Genomic DNA, 15,806 nt, shown 5'->3' on the forward strand with positions numbered 1-15,806 from the left:
GGAAGTATTTAAAATGGAGTCAAAGAAGGGAGAACATTGATTTCAGCAGATGCAGGTGACTCAGAAGGCTCTGAGTAGAAAACCTAACTGGCCATGAGATGATGGTACTGAGGTTTCTGAAATTTTCTGTGGCTCCCTTCCTTATTACACAGTAGGTCAAATAGGATTGCATCCTACATAGATTGTCACACAGTTTAAATGAGATGTGCAGGTAAAATACTGATATTGTGCCTTTCACCTAGTAAATGCTCACTACACATTAGCTTTATTTCCAGAAACATTTTAATAAAAGTTGGCCATTTCCAATAATAACCTCTGCATTCCATCAATGAAAAAAGAACCTTCACAAAGTAGAAAATTTACTATAATCCTATGAATCATAGGAAAAAAACCTGCAACTTCTGAATATATAATTATAACAAGAACCATTTGAACCATCATTGTATAAAGAGTTTCTAATAAAATTGGTATAGAATTAAAAATAAAACAACTAAAATTTCAAGGTTGTAAAAAATCTACTATTTAAAAAAAACTAATTTTACAAGATGCTTCTATGCTTGTTTTCATTGGATTGCTAATATTGTTATCTAAATGTGAAGGAGCAGTCACGTTTATCTACAGTCCAAAGGCAATTATGTCGTGGTATGTTTTAGAAGTTATCAGAAGAGGCCGGCGCCGCGGCTCAATAGGCTAATCCTCCGCCTTGCGGCGCCGGCACACCGGGTTCTAGTCCCGGTCGGGGTGCCGGATTCTGTACCGGTTGCCCCTCTTCCAGGCCAGCTCTCTGCTGTGGCCCGGGACTGCAGTGGAGGATGGCCCAAGTGCTTGGGCCCTGCACCCCATGGGAGACCAGGATAAGCACCTGGCTCCTGCCATCGGATTAGCGCAATGCGCCAGCTGCAGCGGCCATTGGAGGGTGAACGAATGGCAAAAGGAAGACCTTTCTGTCTGTCTCTCTCTCTCTCACTGTCCACTCTGCCTGTCAAAAAAAAAAAAAAAGTTATCAGAAGAAAAAATCTTACTATAGAATGGCTCCAAAGTGTCCAGTAATACTTGTAAATCAAACACATCTGAGTATGTGATGCGTGAGCCCTATCCCCCACTCCCAGTGAAGATCTCTGTTTATTACTTGGAAATGGATTATCTTCTAGATCTAGAAGAAGGGTTGGAAAACTATGGTCCAAGGACATCATTTTTTATTTTAAAGATTTATTTTATTTATTTGAAAGTCAGAGTTACAGAGAAAGAGGGAGAGAGAGAGAATCTTCCATCTGCTATTCACTCACCAATGGCCACAATGGCTGGGGCTGGGCCAGGCTGAAGCCAGGAACCAGGAGCTCTGCTGGGTCCCCTACATGGGTGCAGGGGCCCAAGCACTAGGGCCATCTTTCCACTGCTTTCCCTGGCCATAAGCAGAGAGCTAGATCCGAAGAGGAGCAGCCGGGGAATGAACTGGTACAGTGCCAGTACCCCCAGACACCATGTGATCAGCCGCTTATTTTTCTAAATAAAGTTTTATTGGAGACATTCATATCCAAACAGGGCTTTAACCTGCTGCGCCACAGAGCCGGACCCTTGTCACGTTCTTTATATGAACTGTTCAGTTTATCTGCTGGATACAAGCAGTGTGAATTTTATCACTTAGTCTATGGCTACATTTCCTGCTTCTTAGTGGTGACTGTGATGAACAGAGGGAATTATTTTGGAGAGATCTAATACTCTCAAACTGCCACATTTTATGACTACTGCTTTCAATGTATTCTTAACAAACCTAATCCTCCCCATGGTCAGGAAGGCATTAGCCTATTTTCATCTCAAATGGTTAGGATTGCAGTTTATATGTATAGGTCTATAATATTCCATCTTTCAGTAGAAGATACTCTAGCACAGGACAGAAAATTTCCATCTTTTATAGGGAGCAGAACCTCTTCCCCTTGTTGCCCTTTGATCTCTCTCACATCAGCCTCTCCTCCACAGCGCCCTCCTCAGGGCACCCTTGACCTCCGAATTCCTCAGGCTGTAGATCAGGGGGTTCAGCATAGGGTTGAAAAGGCTATAAAACAGGGAAAGGATCTTCTGCTGCTCCTCAGGGTGGCTGGATCTGGGGGCCATGTACATGACAATGGCACTGCCAAAGAAGAGCCCCACCACACAGAGGTGGGAGGAGCACGTGGAGAAGGCCTTTGTGCGGCCCTCTCTGGACTGGATCCTCAGGATAGCAACCAGGATGCAGGTGTAGGAGACCAGCACCAGGCACAGGGGCCCCACCAAGATGAACACACAGGCTGCAAAGATGACCACTTGGTTGAGCGTTGTGTCAGCACAGGCCAGCTTGAGGACAGACAGGATTTCACAGAAGAAGTGGTTGATTTCATGAGGCCCGCAGAAGGGCAGCCTCAGGAGGAGAACTAAATGGACCACATCCAAGAGGAAGCTAAATGCCCAGCACATGACAGCCAGGACAGTGCACACTCTCCAGCTCATGATGACAGTGTAATGGAGAGGGTGGCAAATGGCCACATACCTATCATAGGACATCACTACCAAAATCAGACACTCTGTGGCAGCAAAGACCAAATACAAGAATGTCTGTATTATGCATGGAACGAAGGAGATGGTTCTTTTCTGGCTCACTAGGTTTGCCAGCATCTTGGGGACATTGTTGGAAGCATAGGACATGTCAAGGACGGCCAGATGAGAGAGGAAGAAGCACATGGGAGTGTGGAGTCTAGGGTCCAGGCAGATTGTCCCAAGGATGACACCGTTCCCCAGCAGGGTAATCATATACAAGAGAGAGAAAAGGCAGAAGAGGAGAAACTCCAGTGCTGGATCCACCAGGAACCCGAGCAACGTGACTTCTACAATCCATGTCTGGTTGCCTCCCATGCTCCTGTGACTGAGAAAGACAAATCCTCATCTATGACACAAAGGTCAAGGCTGCAGAACAAAGACACAAATTATTTAGTGTTAAAGAGCAGGCGTCTAGAAATGTATCACTTTGCATGAGGGATCCAAAATTTATTTTCAGATATGTTTGATAAACTTAATACATCTGCTTATTAAAATGTGAGAAAATTCACCAAAAGAATAATTGGATAAATATTTATATTGTGTTTGAGTATGTTTGGTTCTTTATTCTTTTGCCTTTCACAATATAGTGACATCTCAGAAGTTACCTTATTTTCCTCACCACCTGTTGTCATGCTCAGAGTCTGTTGCTGTTCATATGTATCTGGGCAGGCTTCATGGGTGGAAGGTTTGAGCACTGGTTGATTTCTAGCGGGCTCTTCCTGGAAAGTCTGTGGATCTGTCCAGCCAGCAAGAAGACAGAAAATCAGGACAGGGACAGATGGAAACATTTCTAGAAACCTTGTGACCTGGTGCTTTATTCACATTTTTTCATTAGCACCATGGGACCTACCTGTATTTTTAAAAATTTTTATTAATATAAAGAGAACAGATTTCATGAATTTCATAGGTACAACTTTAAGAAGAGAACTGTATTTTCCTCTCTCTGTCTCTCCCTCCGTCAATTCTCTTCCTTCCTCAAATGTTCAAATCCAACAAAATCTTAAAAATAATTATTGCAGGGACAGACATTTGGCAAAGCTGTTATGGTGCCATTTGGACCCCACATTCTGTATTTGTTTCCACTTTTCATTCCTGTTTCCTGCTAATGCACACCCTGAGAGGCAGCAGGTGATGCCTCAAGCCCTTCAGCAGAGATAGAGAGCGCGCCCATTTGCTGGTTCATTTCCCAAATATCCACAACAGCAGAGACTGAGCTGGGCTGAAGCCAGAAGCCAGGAGCTCAATCCAGGTGTCTCATGTAGGTGGCTGGAACCTGATTACTTGAAGGATCGACACTAATCCCGGTATCTGCGTTAGCAGGATGCCAGAGTCACAGCTGGAGGTGGGTGGGTATTGAACCCAGGTTCTCTGAAATGGGGTGAGGGTATTGTAATTGGTATGTTCTCGGCTAGGCCAAATGCTCACCCTCAACTTATCTTTTCGTTACATTTCCATGAACTTTTGAAGTATATCTTGTATAATATTTTATATGACAAACACATATACATAAAAGTATAAAGCAATATATAACATAAAAGCAGCAAATACTCTTATAATTTAATATATATTGTCAGATATTCTTAGTTCCTATTAATTCCAATTTAATATCATTGAGAGCAATATTCTTATATACTTAAATTTTGCACATGTTCAACAATATTTCTTTAGGATAAAGTGTAAAAATAAAATGGCTGATGCTGAATATAGAGACATTTCAAAATTTTGCTACCTGTTGCCAGCTGCCCTCCAGAAAATTTACATAATATAAATTTAATAAATTCAAACCAATAAAAATTTTATGTAACTGTAACAATATAAATATCACTCTTTTGAAATGTTCTTTAATGCATATCTGTCCCAACCTTTGTCTCATGCTCTGGAGGTGTAGCAGGGTGTAAGGTAGTCATGTTTTGAACAAGAAACACATAGTGAAGAAGTGACTGCTGGCTGAAATGCTTCTTTTCCACTCTTCACCTTGCCGTTCAGAGGAGAAAAGCTCTCTACTCCCACAGAGAAACGCTTTAGCACATACCTCCCCCTCCTTCCCCTGATGTTTATAACTATGAAACAGGAAAAAGAACCTGAGGTTGTCCCTTGTCCATGCTCTTTTTTTAGTTCATGTGCATTTTTACCCCTTTGGGCACAGAGCACACAGGATCCAGTTCTGTTTCACTGGGCTGTGTGATTTTAATTTGGAGATAAATGTTGCTGAAGGTATAAACCATGTTTTCTAGAAAACCTCGGTAACAAAAATATAGCTATTATTTCTAGCTGATTATTGATTGTGTTTCTCAATTTAATTTTTCTAGACCTGGAGCAGAGAGAGGGCATGGCTCATTACCACCTGTAAAACACCAGGGGTGCATGAGTAAACAAGGCAGCTGTAGATTGTGAGAAGAATTTGCAGAAGTGTCTGCAATGATAGGAAGTTAGGTGGTTTAAAGGGGCTCCTTTAGATGGGCTCTAGGGAAAGGTCATTCACAAGACAAGGCATGTGTAGAGCTTGACAATGAAGGAAATCGCCTTGACCAGAGCCCCAGGAGGAAGGGTCCTTGTGTGAGGAATGGTAGAGGAAGAGTAAGTCAAGTCACTGAGCCAGAAGCACCTGGGGAGTTCTGGGAAAAGAAAGCAACCAGTGCTCCTGACCATAGGGGCAAGAGGTTGTGCATTTGAGGAGTCTTCAAAAATTTAGTGGAAATGCATATTACAAAAAATTATGCATGGATTTCAAATGTTTTTGCACAAGGTGAACTTAGGTTTTCATTCTGTTTTCCAAAAAATTTTTGAAGTCTTCACATTTTTTGGCAAACTTTATGTATTTTTTTTAAATTTGGAAGTTACATGAAGATTTATCATTTGGCTACTCTTATACCAGATTTTATGGAAATTTATTTTGTGACTAGACATCAGTGTAGGTATATATTGCATGATGTTTTATATTTTATAATATAAATATTTACAGACATATTTTTTGTACCTATTTATACACATGCAGGGTAATACAGGTAGAAATAAAACTATACTAATGATCATGTCTCCAAAGTAAGAATATGCAGGGACTTTCCTTTTTCATAAACTGGTTGCACTTTTGTTCATGTTTTAGCAAGCCTTATGCAGTATCATGGAAAAAAGAAATTATAATTTGGAAAAAGCAACAATGTATTATAGAATTGAAGTTGTACATTATTTATACTGATTTTCTTCTGAAGTTGCAACAGATTGAGTAGATTTTCTTAGAAATAAATTGGACAAAAGTCACTGAAGTATGTAAAGGAGAGCATTAAAAAAGAAAGTTGAAACAAAAAAACCTCAATTTCATTTTTTGTTTAAAGACACACTTTTCTTGTTTGTCTTAAACAAAAACAAAGATCAAGAAAATCTATTAGCATGTTCTAAACAGCACTCTGGCCTCAGAATCAGCCCTTAAGGCATTCTGATTTGGCTGAAGAGCTCATGAGAGTATTTTAGGCATGGAAAGCCAAAGACACTGTGGCAGAAAAAACAATGACCTGAATGAAAGATCTCTGTGAGTGAGATCCCAGTGGAAAGAACAGGCCATCAAAGAAGGAGGTACCTTTCTCTGAAGGGAGGAGAGAATTTCCACTTTTACTATGCTCTTGTCTAAAGAAGATCGGAGTTGGCGAAATCAAAAGGCTTCCATAGCCTTGGCAACTCATGACAAGAGCCTCGGGTGATGACTGATGCCATAAACAAGAGAGTCAATTGTTAAGTCAACAGCAGGACTCACTGTGCACTTACTCCACATGTAGGATCTCTGTCCTTAATGTGTTGTATTATGTGAATCAATGCTATAAGTAGTATTCAAACAGTACTTTACACTTTGTGTTTCGGTATGGGTGCAAACTGTTGAAATCTTTACTTAGTATATCTAAATTGATCTTCTGTATATAATGATAATTGAAAATGAATCTTGATGTGAATGAAATGGGAGAGGGAATGGGAGATGAGAAGGTTGTGGGTAGGAGGGAGGTTGGGTGGGAAGCCACTGTAATCCAAAAGCTGTACTTTGGAAATTTATATTTATTAAATAAAAGATAAAAAAATAAAATCAATTAGCTAAAAGTAGAAGTGGATTTTAACCTGAGTCTCAAGCTATCAATTCTGAAAATATTTCAATGATATATATTTAGCTCAAAGATATCATAAGTGGTACATTTATTGCTCAATTTGTTTTACTGGTGTGCTATACATAGGATGATGGGGCATAATGGGTTAAACAAGGTTGAAAACTATTGTGACATCCACCAAATTGTGAATAAGTACAACAAAGTTCAATATTGGACAAATCTAAGAAACTGAACTTTATCACACAAACATTTTAATGTCTTTACATTTTCATATCTGTAACATATCTTCTGTTTAATTCAAGTTAAAATAGGTGTAGAAAGTCAGAAATACTAAATTTATTTGCAAGATAGTATTTTGATGAGACAGGATATCTGCTGGGGGTGACGTGGAGATCAGGGCATAAGGAGAAAGGCCACAAGGTGAGTGCCAGGCTGGTGGCCAGGGAAGCCCATCTTAGCCTGCGATCAAATCCTGCAAAAGCACAAGGGACAAGCCTCCATGGCTGTCACCAGTGATGCACACTCTGTGTTGCACCCAGCCAGGGATATAGGACAGGAGGCACTTGGATGCTTCAGCAATCACAAATGTAAATCATTAGCTTCCTTTTGAAAAATGACTTGAATTGTTTACAACAAAACAATCAGAAATTATAGTTTTATATGTTTTTAAATGAAATTTATGATATAAAGGAATAGGCTAGAATATTATTTATTTATGACAGAAAGGAACAAATATGGACACAAGTAGAATTCTTAGTGAAACAACTTTCCATCAAATATAATCTACACCCTGACTGTATGTAACCCTGGATATTGACTATACGTATAATGTTTCCCATTCAAGGTTATAATGAAACAACTCTAAAGGGGTGACTATTTACATATTCATGTTTTTATCAGCTATTGTGAAACCAAGGAAGGTCAAAAGAACAGTATTGGATCAGGTGAAAACACTTGTTGTTCTTTGAGTGATTGGTATGGTTTTACATTTTGGATTCTACAACTTAAAAGTTGGATTTTTAAAAATTTCATTTAAGGTATACAAATTTCATATATACAGATTCAGGAACATAGTGATATTTTCCACCCTACCCTGCAACCTACCCATACTCTCACCCTTCTTCCTCCTCCCTCCTCAATACCCATTTGTATTTTAAGTTAACTTTATAAAGTTAACCCTACACTAGTAAAGAGTTCAAAAATAGTACGAAGAGAAAAAAAAAAGCACTGTTCCTCAACAGTTGAGACAAGGGGTGTTAAAAATGATCGGATCTCAAAGTGTTGTTTTCACTCCTATATATTGCCTTTTAGGAATTTTTATTTCTCTTTGAAAAAGCCCGAAGCAAACATAATAATGATGCAGATACCTGAGATAAGAACTTCTGTGAGTGCCACTCTTGCTGCACATTAGAGACCTTCAGTAGCCAGAAGGAGGTATAAAACTTCATGGATACCTTTCTCTGTTCATTGGTCAAATGGCAAAGCAAGCAGTGACTGCAGAAAACAAAGTCCCTGAAGAAGAATGAAATAAACATGGATGACTTGCTGAATGCAATGAACTCATTCTAATCTTTGATTCTCAACCCAGTATGTGAACTTGAACAACTTATGCTGAGCATCACTATTTTCACCCAATAAAGTGATCACAACATGTAGTTAAGGGCTGCTGTAAACAATAAGTGCCATCAGACTGGCACCTACTGACCAGTTTAGTAATACTATTTGTTATTAATACAATTACAGACATCACCAAATGGAAGGAAGGATCTGAGTCATTGGGATTAGAAATCCAACACAGTCGTCTTGGTACTAGAAACACCTCCACATATATCTCAAACTTTTGGTTGTTTTGGAGTTTAAATAAAAAACACACATTTTGTTTTCATCCTATTACTGCTTTTTGTTTTGATTTTTCAAATTAAGTTTTAAACTGAAATTAAGTAGAAGAAACATTTAAATTAACTTCACCCATGTATTGAGGAAGAAAATAAAATACTAAAATCTCAAAAGGCAGTTTGTCCAAGCCAAATATCCCCACAGGAGAGAGAATGCGTTGTGGTGAAGGAAAAGGGGAACATAGGAGATTTAGAGCTAACCAAAACAAGAGCCCTGGGGTCATCCAAGATGGGATTCTGGGGCAGCATGGTTTGTTCAGTCTTTGTACTTGGCTTAGAAATGATTTACTATCTCTGGTAAGTTAACTTGAAACTAAGCTGATCCTAATGAATACGTGTTTTTAAAAATAAACACAGATTCTAGAGTCCTTCTCTCTGGTTCAACCATTTGTGTTGCTATACATTAGCTTTGTGACTTTGCTATGTCTCTCTGCCTCAGCTGCACCAACTGAAAAATGAGGTAGTTCACTCTGCCTCATAATATAGTCATGAGGATTGAATGAGTAAGACATACAACAAGTGCTTCAAGATAGATTAATTTAGACTCTTGACTTCTACCATTCAGGGGTAATTTCTGGATCCAATACTCATAAGGAGGCTGTAATGTGTCCAAAAATGCTTCTGCTAAAATAAGCAACACAACCAAAATCTTGGCCCCAGCCAGCGCTGGGCATCCCTGTGAGAGAGTGACATCTGCCTCCTGAACAGTTGGGGAATAGGTCCTATTTGCTGAGACTGCTTCTGAGAATGGGCAGGGTAGGCAGGTAGCAGAGAGGAAAATCAGTCTCAGGGCAGTCAAACCACTTGTCACCTCTGATTTAAGGTTTTCATGAGAAAGAAGCAGCAACGGGGCTGCACAGCCCCTGACATTCTTTGTAGCCCTTTAGCCAGATTCTACTGTAGTCTACAAGGATGGTTATTCTTTTCTCTTCTCAGCACAGTCATGACAAAGCCAAGAGCTGGCACAAGGTCAGTTGGAGGATGTGGATGGAGGGGCCAAGAAGTTCAGACCATGAAAGAGGTGATGATCCCCAGAGCTCTTCTCAGAACCCTAGATGAAAACACACAGTGGGGCCATCCTCTCACAAAGACCCAGAGACAGCTATGCCATTCATTGCTCATTACCTTTTGTTGTCTGCAAATGCACAGGAACCACTTTTACTTACACAAGTGCAATCTGTGGCCTTTTCATCAAACGTAGTCTTAGAAGAAGCCTCACAGAGAGGTGAGAAGGTACAGACTGGGACTGACACGCCTCTCTAAGGGGCCTCACTGGGAGGTCAAACTCAGTCAGGGCTCCCCTGGACTTGATGAAGGAGTTGTTTCTGCAAAACAAAACAAGGCTTTTTCTATCATTCTTGGAATGCAACTCCTTCCCTGAAGACAAAAATAATGATTCAAGGGAAACAACCTTGTGGTAATATATCTAATCACATTCTCTCTAGAGACAGCTGAAGATTTTGTTACTTACCTATCAGCAGATGAACTATTGAGTGCATCTCCCATGTTTATTCATTTTGTTCTTTCAATATTCCCAAGACAGGTGTTACGTGTATTTGCTTGGCATTGTAAGGCAACAAGATTTCTGTTAAGAGGAAAACCATGGCACAGAAAAAAGAAATTCAATGTTTTGCCACTAATAAATATTTATTTTTAAGATTTATTTATTTCTTTGAAAGTGAGAGTTACACAGAGAGAGGAGAAGCGGAGACAGAGAGGTCTTCCATCTGCTGGTTCACTCCCTAATTGGCCACAACGGCCAGAGGTGCACCAATCAAAAGCCAGGAGCCAGGAGCCTCCTCTGGGCCTCCCATGTGGGGCAGATGCCTAAGGACTTGGGCCATCTGCTATTGCTTTCCCAGGCCATAGCAGAGAGCTGGAACGGAAGTGGAGCAGCCAGGTCTCGAACTGGCACCCATATGGGATGCCGACGCTTCAGGCCAGGGGGTTAACCTGCTGCACCGCAGTGTCGTCCCCACCAATTGATATTTTTCTATACTTATTTATTTAATTACTCTTAAAATTGCTCCACTCTCCAATTCTTCTTCTTTGACTGTAGAAGAAATGCTGAAATTTCTTGATCTCTTGTAGCTATAGGTCCCAGTGAAGAAGAGGCTATTCAAAATATTCACTCCAAGTTTCTCATAAATACTTTTCACTTGGCAAATAGGGAGAGACTTCATATTCTCTCTTGTCTTGAGTATGCCCTCCTTTCCAAACATCTCCAGGTTTCTTAGCCACATTTTTCTTTCCTAGCTTTGTTAGTGCCTATGCTTAGAACAAATTTCTCTCTCTCTTTCGCCCTCTCCCTCCCCCCCTCCTTCCCCCACCCATTCACCTCTTTCTCCTCCATTAATGGATAATGCTTGATGAGTATAAAATCCTTCCATTTTTTTCTTCCTAAGTGTCTAATCAAAACATCTATGAGATTGATTCTTAAACTACAGTCTTAATTCTTTTTTTTTTTAAGAAAAAAAAGTGTATTCATTTTATTTAAATATCAGGAAATAATTAGAAACAGCTAAATGGTTAATGCCTTTGGAAACAATAAATGTCAGTACAATCAAACATGTCTAAAGATATAGAAAAATAAAACATTATGCAGCAGTACAATCACATAGATTGGCATTCTTTTATCTAGAAATATGTCAAACTTTTATTTCCATGGGAAACATAAAATCCATTTTTAAATACTGTAAATGCAATATCATTTGAACTATAATAATAACAAATATATGAGGAAAAATAGAAGGGTATTGCCAAAATAGTAAACAGTAATAATCTGTGAGTGACGTCATTACAGATGTATTATATATATATATTGTATTTTTATATTAATTTTATATATTGTTGTATAGTCTTAATTCTTAAACTGTAGAAGGAACCCTTCTGAATAATAGTACTGTATTTAATTTATTGTGCATATAAATAAAATATATATTCATTAGGAGGTGAATTTGGGCTATTTCTCTTCTACAATGATGCATAAGAAGGAGAGCTTCACTTCACTTACCTCTTCATTCTGCATCACATGGTATACTTCCTGCAGGTACTACTCCCTATGAGCTCATGCTCTTGAAATTCTTACTCCTGTTTTTAAAGTAAATTTTAATTGTTTTACCTATTTGACTTCAAACATGATATCCATCCTACAAAAACACCCAAAGAGCCATCTTCAACATGCTGACCCAAATTGGTTTCCTTCTATGATAGATCAAAGCAATTCCTCTTAGCTTGCTTCTATGTTTTGCTTAAATAACTTGCAAAAATTGTTTTATATTTTAAAATGTGTAACATGCAATACTTATACATTTTAATTGGGGTACAGTATGGGATTTCAACACATAGATGCAATGTAAACCAATCAAACTAAGCAACTAAGGTTTTCACTTCCTTCTCATCATATCATCTTTGCTAGTTCCTTACACAGGATATAACACATTATTGTGACCTATAGTTGCCACATGGTACTACAGAATGCAAGAACTTGCTGCTGCTACCCAACTGGGTTTTGGTACCTATTATATAACTTCCTCTATATCCCCTATCCTTACTCCTCCCAATATCTAGTAATCACCACTCTAAGTTCAGATCAAAGTTTATTTTTTTAGCTTCCACATATGAAATAGAGCATATAGCATTCGTCTTTCTCTGTGTGACTTATTTCACTTTTCATGATGATGTCAGTTCCTTCCATTTTCCTGCAAATGTCAGAATTTTTTTCTGTTTTATGGTTGAATATTATTTGATTGTGTATATATACCATATTTTCTTTATGCTCATATCCATCAATGGAAACTGAAATGGATTCCATATCTTGGCTATTGTAAATAGTGTTGTCATGAACACTGGGGCGCTTTCATATGCTGCTTTCATTTCCTTCAAATATATGCCCAAAACTGAGACAGCAGGGCCATATGGTAGATCTCTTTTTAATTTGTTTGAGGAACCTCCATACTGTTTTTCCTGTGGCTACACTAACTTGCATTTCTTCTCTTTTCTCTACATCCTCACCAGAATTTGTTACTTTATTTATTTAGTCAATAGTCTTTCTTACACTACGGAGGTAATCTCACATCGTGGTTTTGATTTAAATTTCCCTGATGACTAGTGATACTGAGGATTTTTGTTCATTTATTTTATAGCCATTTGTGTTTCCTCTCCTGCGAAAAATCTATTCAGATACTTTTCCTAATTCTAACTGGATTTTAATGATTTTTTTACTGTTGAGTTTTTTGAGTTTCTTATATATTGTGGATATTAATACTTTGTCAGATGCATTATTTGCAAGCAATTGTTCTCATTCTCTTGGCTCTCTCTTCACTCTGTCAATTGTTTAATTTACCAGGCAAAATTTCTTAGTTTGTAATGCCATTTGTCTACTTCAGCTTTAAATGATGGCATTTGATGCCTTATATAAAGTTATTGACTTTGCCAAAGCTTGACCTATGTCCACTGTTATTTCTTGTAGTTGTTGAAAAACTTAAGGCCGTACATTTAGATCTATAATCCATTTAAGTTCATTTTTGTATAGGATGAAAAGTAGGGGTCAATATTAATCTTCTGTATATGGAGATCCAGTTTCCCCAGCACCATTTATTGAAGAAACAGTATACTTGCTTTGAGCACTTTTGTCAGAGATCAATTATTTGTAGATGCATGGATTAATTTCTGGAATCTCCTGTTCTGACCTATTCTATTCATCTTTGTGTCTATTTTCATGCGAGGACTGTGCTGTTTTGTTTACAATAGCCCTGGAGTGTACCTTGAAATCTTGTATTGTGATTCCTCCAGCTTTGTTCTTTTTGTTCAAGATTGTTCTGGCTTTTTTGAATCTTTTGTGCTTATACATGAATTTTAGTATTTTTAATACAATTGTGAAAAATGTCATGAATATTTTCATGAGGTTTGCATTGAATCTGTAAATTGCTTTGGGTAATATGGACATTTTCATATTACTTCTTGCAATCCGTAAATATGAGTAGTCTTTTTATTTTCTGTGTCTTTTTCTATTTCTTTCTTTAGTGTTTTGTAATGTGCATTGTAGAGATCATTCACTTCCTTGGTTTCATTTGCTCCAAGGCATTTTTTTTGGTAGTTCTTGTGAATGGGATTGCTTTTATCATTCTTTCCTCAGGGAGTTAATTACTGGTGTATAAAAATGCTACTGATTTTGTATCCTGTGACTTTACTGAATTTGTCAGTTCTAATGTGCTTTGGAAGAGTCTTTATGTTTCTCTGTATATAGAAGCATATCATCTGAGAATGAATAGTTTGACTTTCTCCTTTTTATCTGTATTCCTTTTATTTCTTTCTTTCTCCTAAAAATTCCAGTACTATATTGAATAAGAGCAGTAACAATAAATATCCTTGTGTGGTTCCAGATCTTAGAGGAAATGCATTCGATTTCCCCCCATTCAATATGACATTGAGAGTTGTCACGTATATAACATTATTATATTGAGAAATGTTTCTTCTTTTATGAAAGAGGAATGGGTGTTGAGTTTCATAAAATGATTTTTTGCATTGATAGGAATAATTATATCATGCTTATCCTTCAATATGTTGATATATTAAATTTATTGATTGGCTTATGTTGAAACGTTCATACATCAAGGGATAAATCACATGTGATCATGTTGAATGATGTTTTCGGTGTGTTTTTGGATTCTATTTGCTAATGTTTTATTGAGGATTTTTGCATGCTTTTCATTGGGTTATTGGTTTATAGTTTTTTTCATTGGGTTATTGGTTCATAGTTTTCCTTTTCTTGTCTGGTTTTGGAACTGGGGGTCTCTATTTCTCCCTCTCTAAACCAGATAATTTCTACCAGCCATCTCTCCTGGTTTCATGTAAACTGTCAATCAGTGTATAGATAATGATTCTTACAGAGTAAGGTGGAATTCCTGGTCGTTCCCTCAAATGCAATGTACAGAAAAACTCAGAGATGGGGAAAGGTTGATGCTGAATCACCTGCCCCTGAAGCAGGTTTGGTGGACGATGAGTCCCAGTTATTCTTTCTGCCCTGAGGTTTGGGATAGGACACAGCACTACTCAGGAGTCTTCTAGATGGGAGAGCTTTACCCTCTGATCACTTGAACACAGCCCACTTCCTGGAGACACACCTGTGGAGTGCAGGGAACAAAATCTGAAGTTTCTATCCACCAATCTGTCTTCCCTGTAGAGCAGTGTGACTGCTTCCCCTCTACCTCTGGCTCTCCAGCTCTGTCATCCTCTCTCTCTCTCTCTTTCTCTCTCTGTGTGTGTATGTGTGTGTGTGCACGTGCACAAACATGTATTAATGCAGAGCAGTGAGAGCTCAGCAAGACTGGCAGGGGTCAGGGAAACTTCCAGTCCTATGTCCCAACATTAAGGATTATGTCACAGAGTGCAGCATGCAAGGATTTGGACCAACTGTGTACTTGATCTGGGAATTGTGCCTGTCTCCACCCTCCCCCTTGGAATGGCTGAACGTTCATGATGTGACAATTTGACCCCCATGGAATTTATTCAGGCAGCACCTCCAAGGCTCTATCCTCCCTAGGGAGAAAACAATGTTGATCTATTACAGACTGTTTTCCTGAAATGAGTTACCAAATATTTCCATTGTAAATGTATTGTTTAATTTGGAAGCTCATGGAATTGAATACTATTTATTCAGCGCTACCCTGGCTTCTTCAATTGCAAGCCACTCTATACTTCTCCCACTGTAAAGCATATCTTTGGCTGGCGCCACAGCTCAATAGGCTAATCCTCTGCCTGTGGCGCCGGCACACCAGGTTCTAGTCCCAGTCGGGGCACCGGATTCTGTCCCGGTTACTTCTCTTCCTGTCCAGCTCTCTGCTGTGGCCCGGGAGTACAGTGGAGGATGGCTCAAGTCCTTGGGCCCTGCACCCGCATGGGAGACCAGGAGAAGCACCTGCTCCTGGCTTAGGATCAGCGCGGTGTGCTGGCCACAGTGGCCATTGGGGTGTGAACCAACGGAAAAGGAAGAGCTTTCTCTCTGTCTCTCTCTCTCTCACTGTCCACTCTGCCTGTCAAAAAAAAAAAAAAAAAAAGTAAAAGCATATCTTTGCCACCTCCTTCCCCAAATATATATTTACTTTCAGACTATATTGTTAAGTTTTTATTCCAAGAATTTCAATGTTACATTATAATCATATGGCAGAGCCAGCCTTGTGGAGCAATGGTTTATACCAAGGCCAGCATCCCATGTCAGAGCACTGGTTTGAGTTCCGAATGCTCTACTTCT

General features: G+C 38.9%; 1 protein-coding gene across 2 annotated transcripts; it reads right to left on the reverse strand.

The window, feature by feature from the left end:
• Positions 1–1,938: 1,938 nt before the first annotated feature.
• On the reverse strand, positions 1,939–15,564 carry LOC138849081 (olfactory receptor 2A12-like). 2 transcript variants are annotated; one of them, XM_070071376.1, is made up of 5 exons: positions 11,568–15,564; positions 10,026–10,139; positions 9,721–9,879; positions 8,027–8,171; positions 1,939–3,307 (listed from the first exon to the last, which is right to left on the reverse strand). In XM_070071376.1, exon 5 carries the CDS (start codon positions 2,884–2,886, stop codon positions 1,960–1,962), a length of 927 nt encoding a protein of 308 aa, XP_069927477.1. In that variant the 5' UTR covers positions 2,887–3,307; positions 8,027–8,171; positions 9,721–9,879; positions 10,026–10,139; positions 11,568–15,564; the 3' UTR covers positions 1,939–1,959. The 2 variants fall into 2 exon arrangements, with proteins under 2 accessions (XP_069927477.1, XP_069927478.1); XM_070071377.1 differs by lacking the exons at positions 9,721–9,879; positions 10,026–10,139; positions 11,568–15,564 and having other exon boundaries at positions 8,027–9,704.
• Between the last annotated feature and the right edge of the window lie 242 nt (positions 15,565–15,806).

This window comes from Oryctolagus cuniculus, chromosome 3 (assembly GCF_964237555.1).
Source record: "Oryctolagus cuniculus chromosome 3, mOryCun1.1, whole genome shotgun sequence".
In the NCBI taxonomy this organism is placed as follows: domain Eukaryota; kingdom Metazoa; phylum Chordata; class Mammalia; order Lagomorpha; family Leporidae; genus Oryctolagus; species Oryctolagus cuniculus.

Bases quoted from the DNA above. Each gene is read 5' to 3' on its own strand.
- LOC138849081 (XM_070071376.1), bottom strand. From the start codon at position 2,886: ATGGGAGGCAACCAGACATGGATTGTAGAAGTCACGTTGCTCGGGTTC.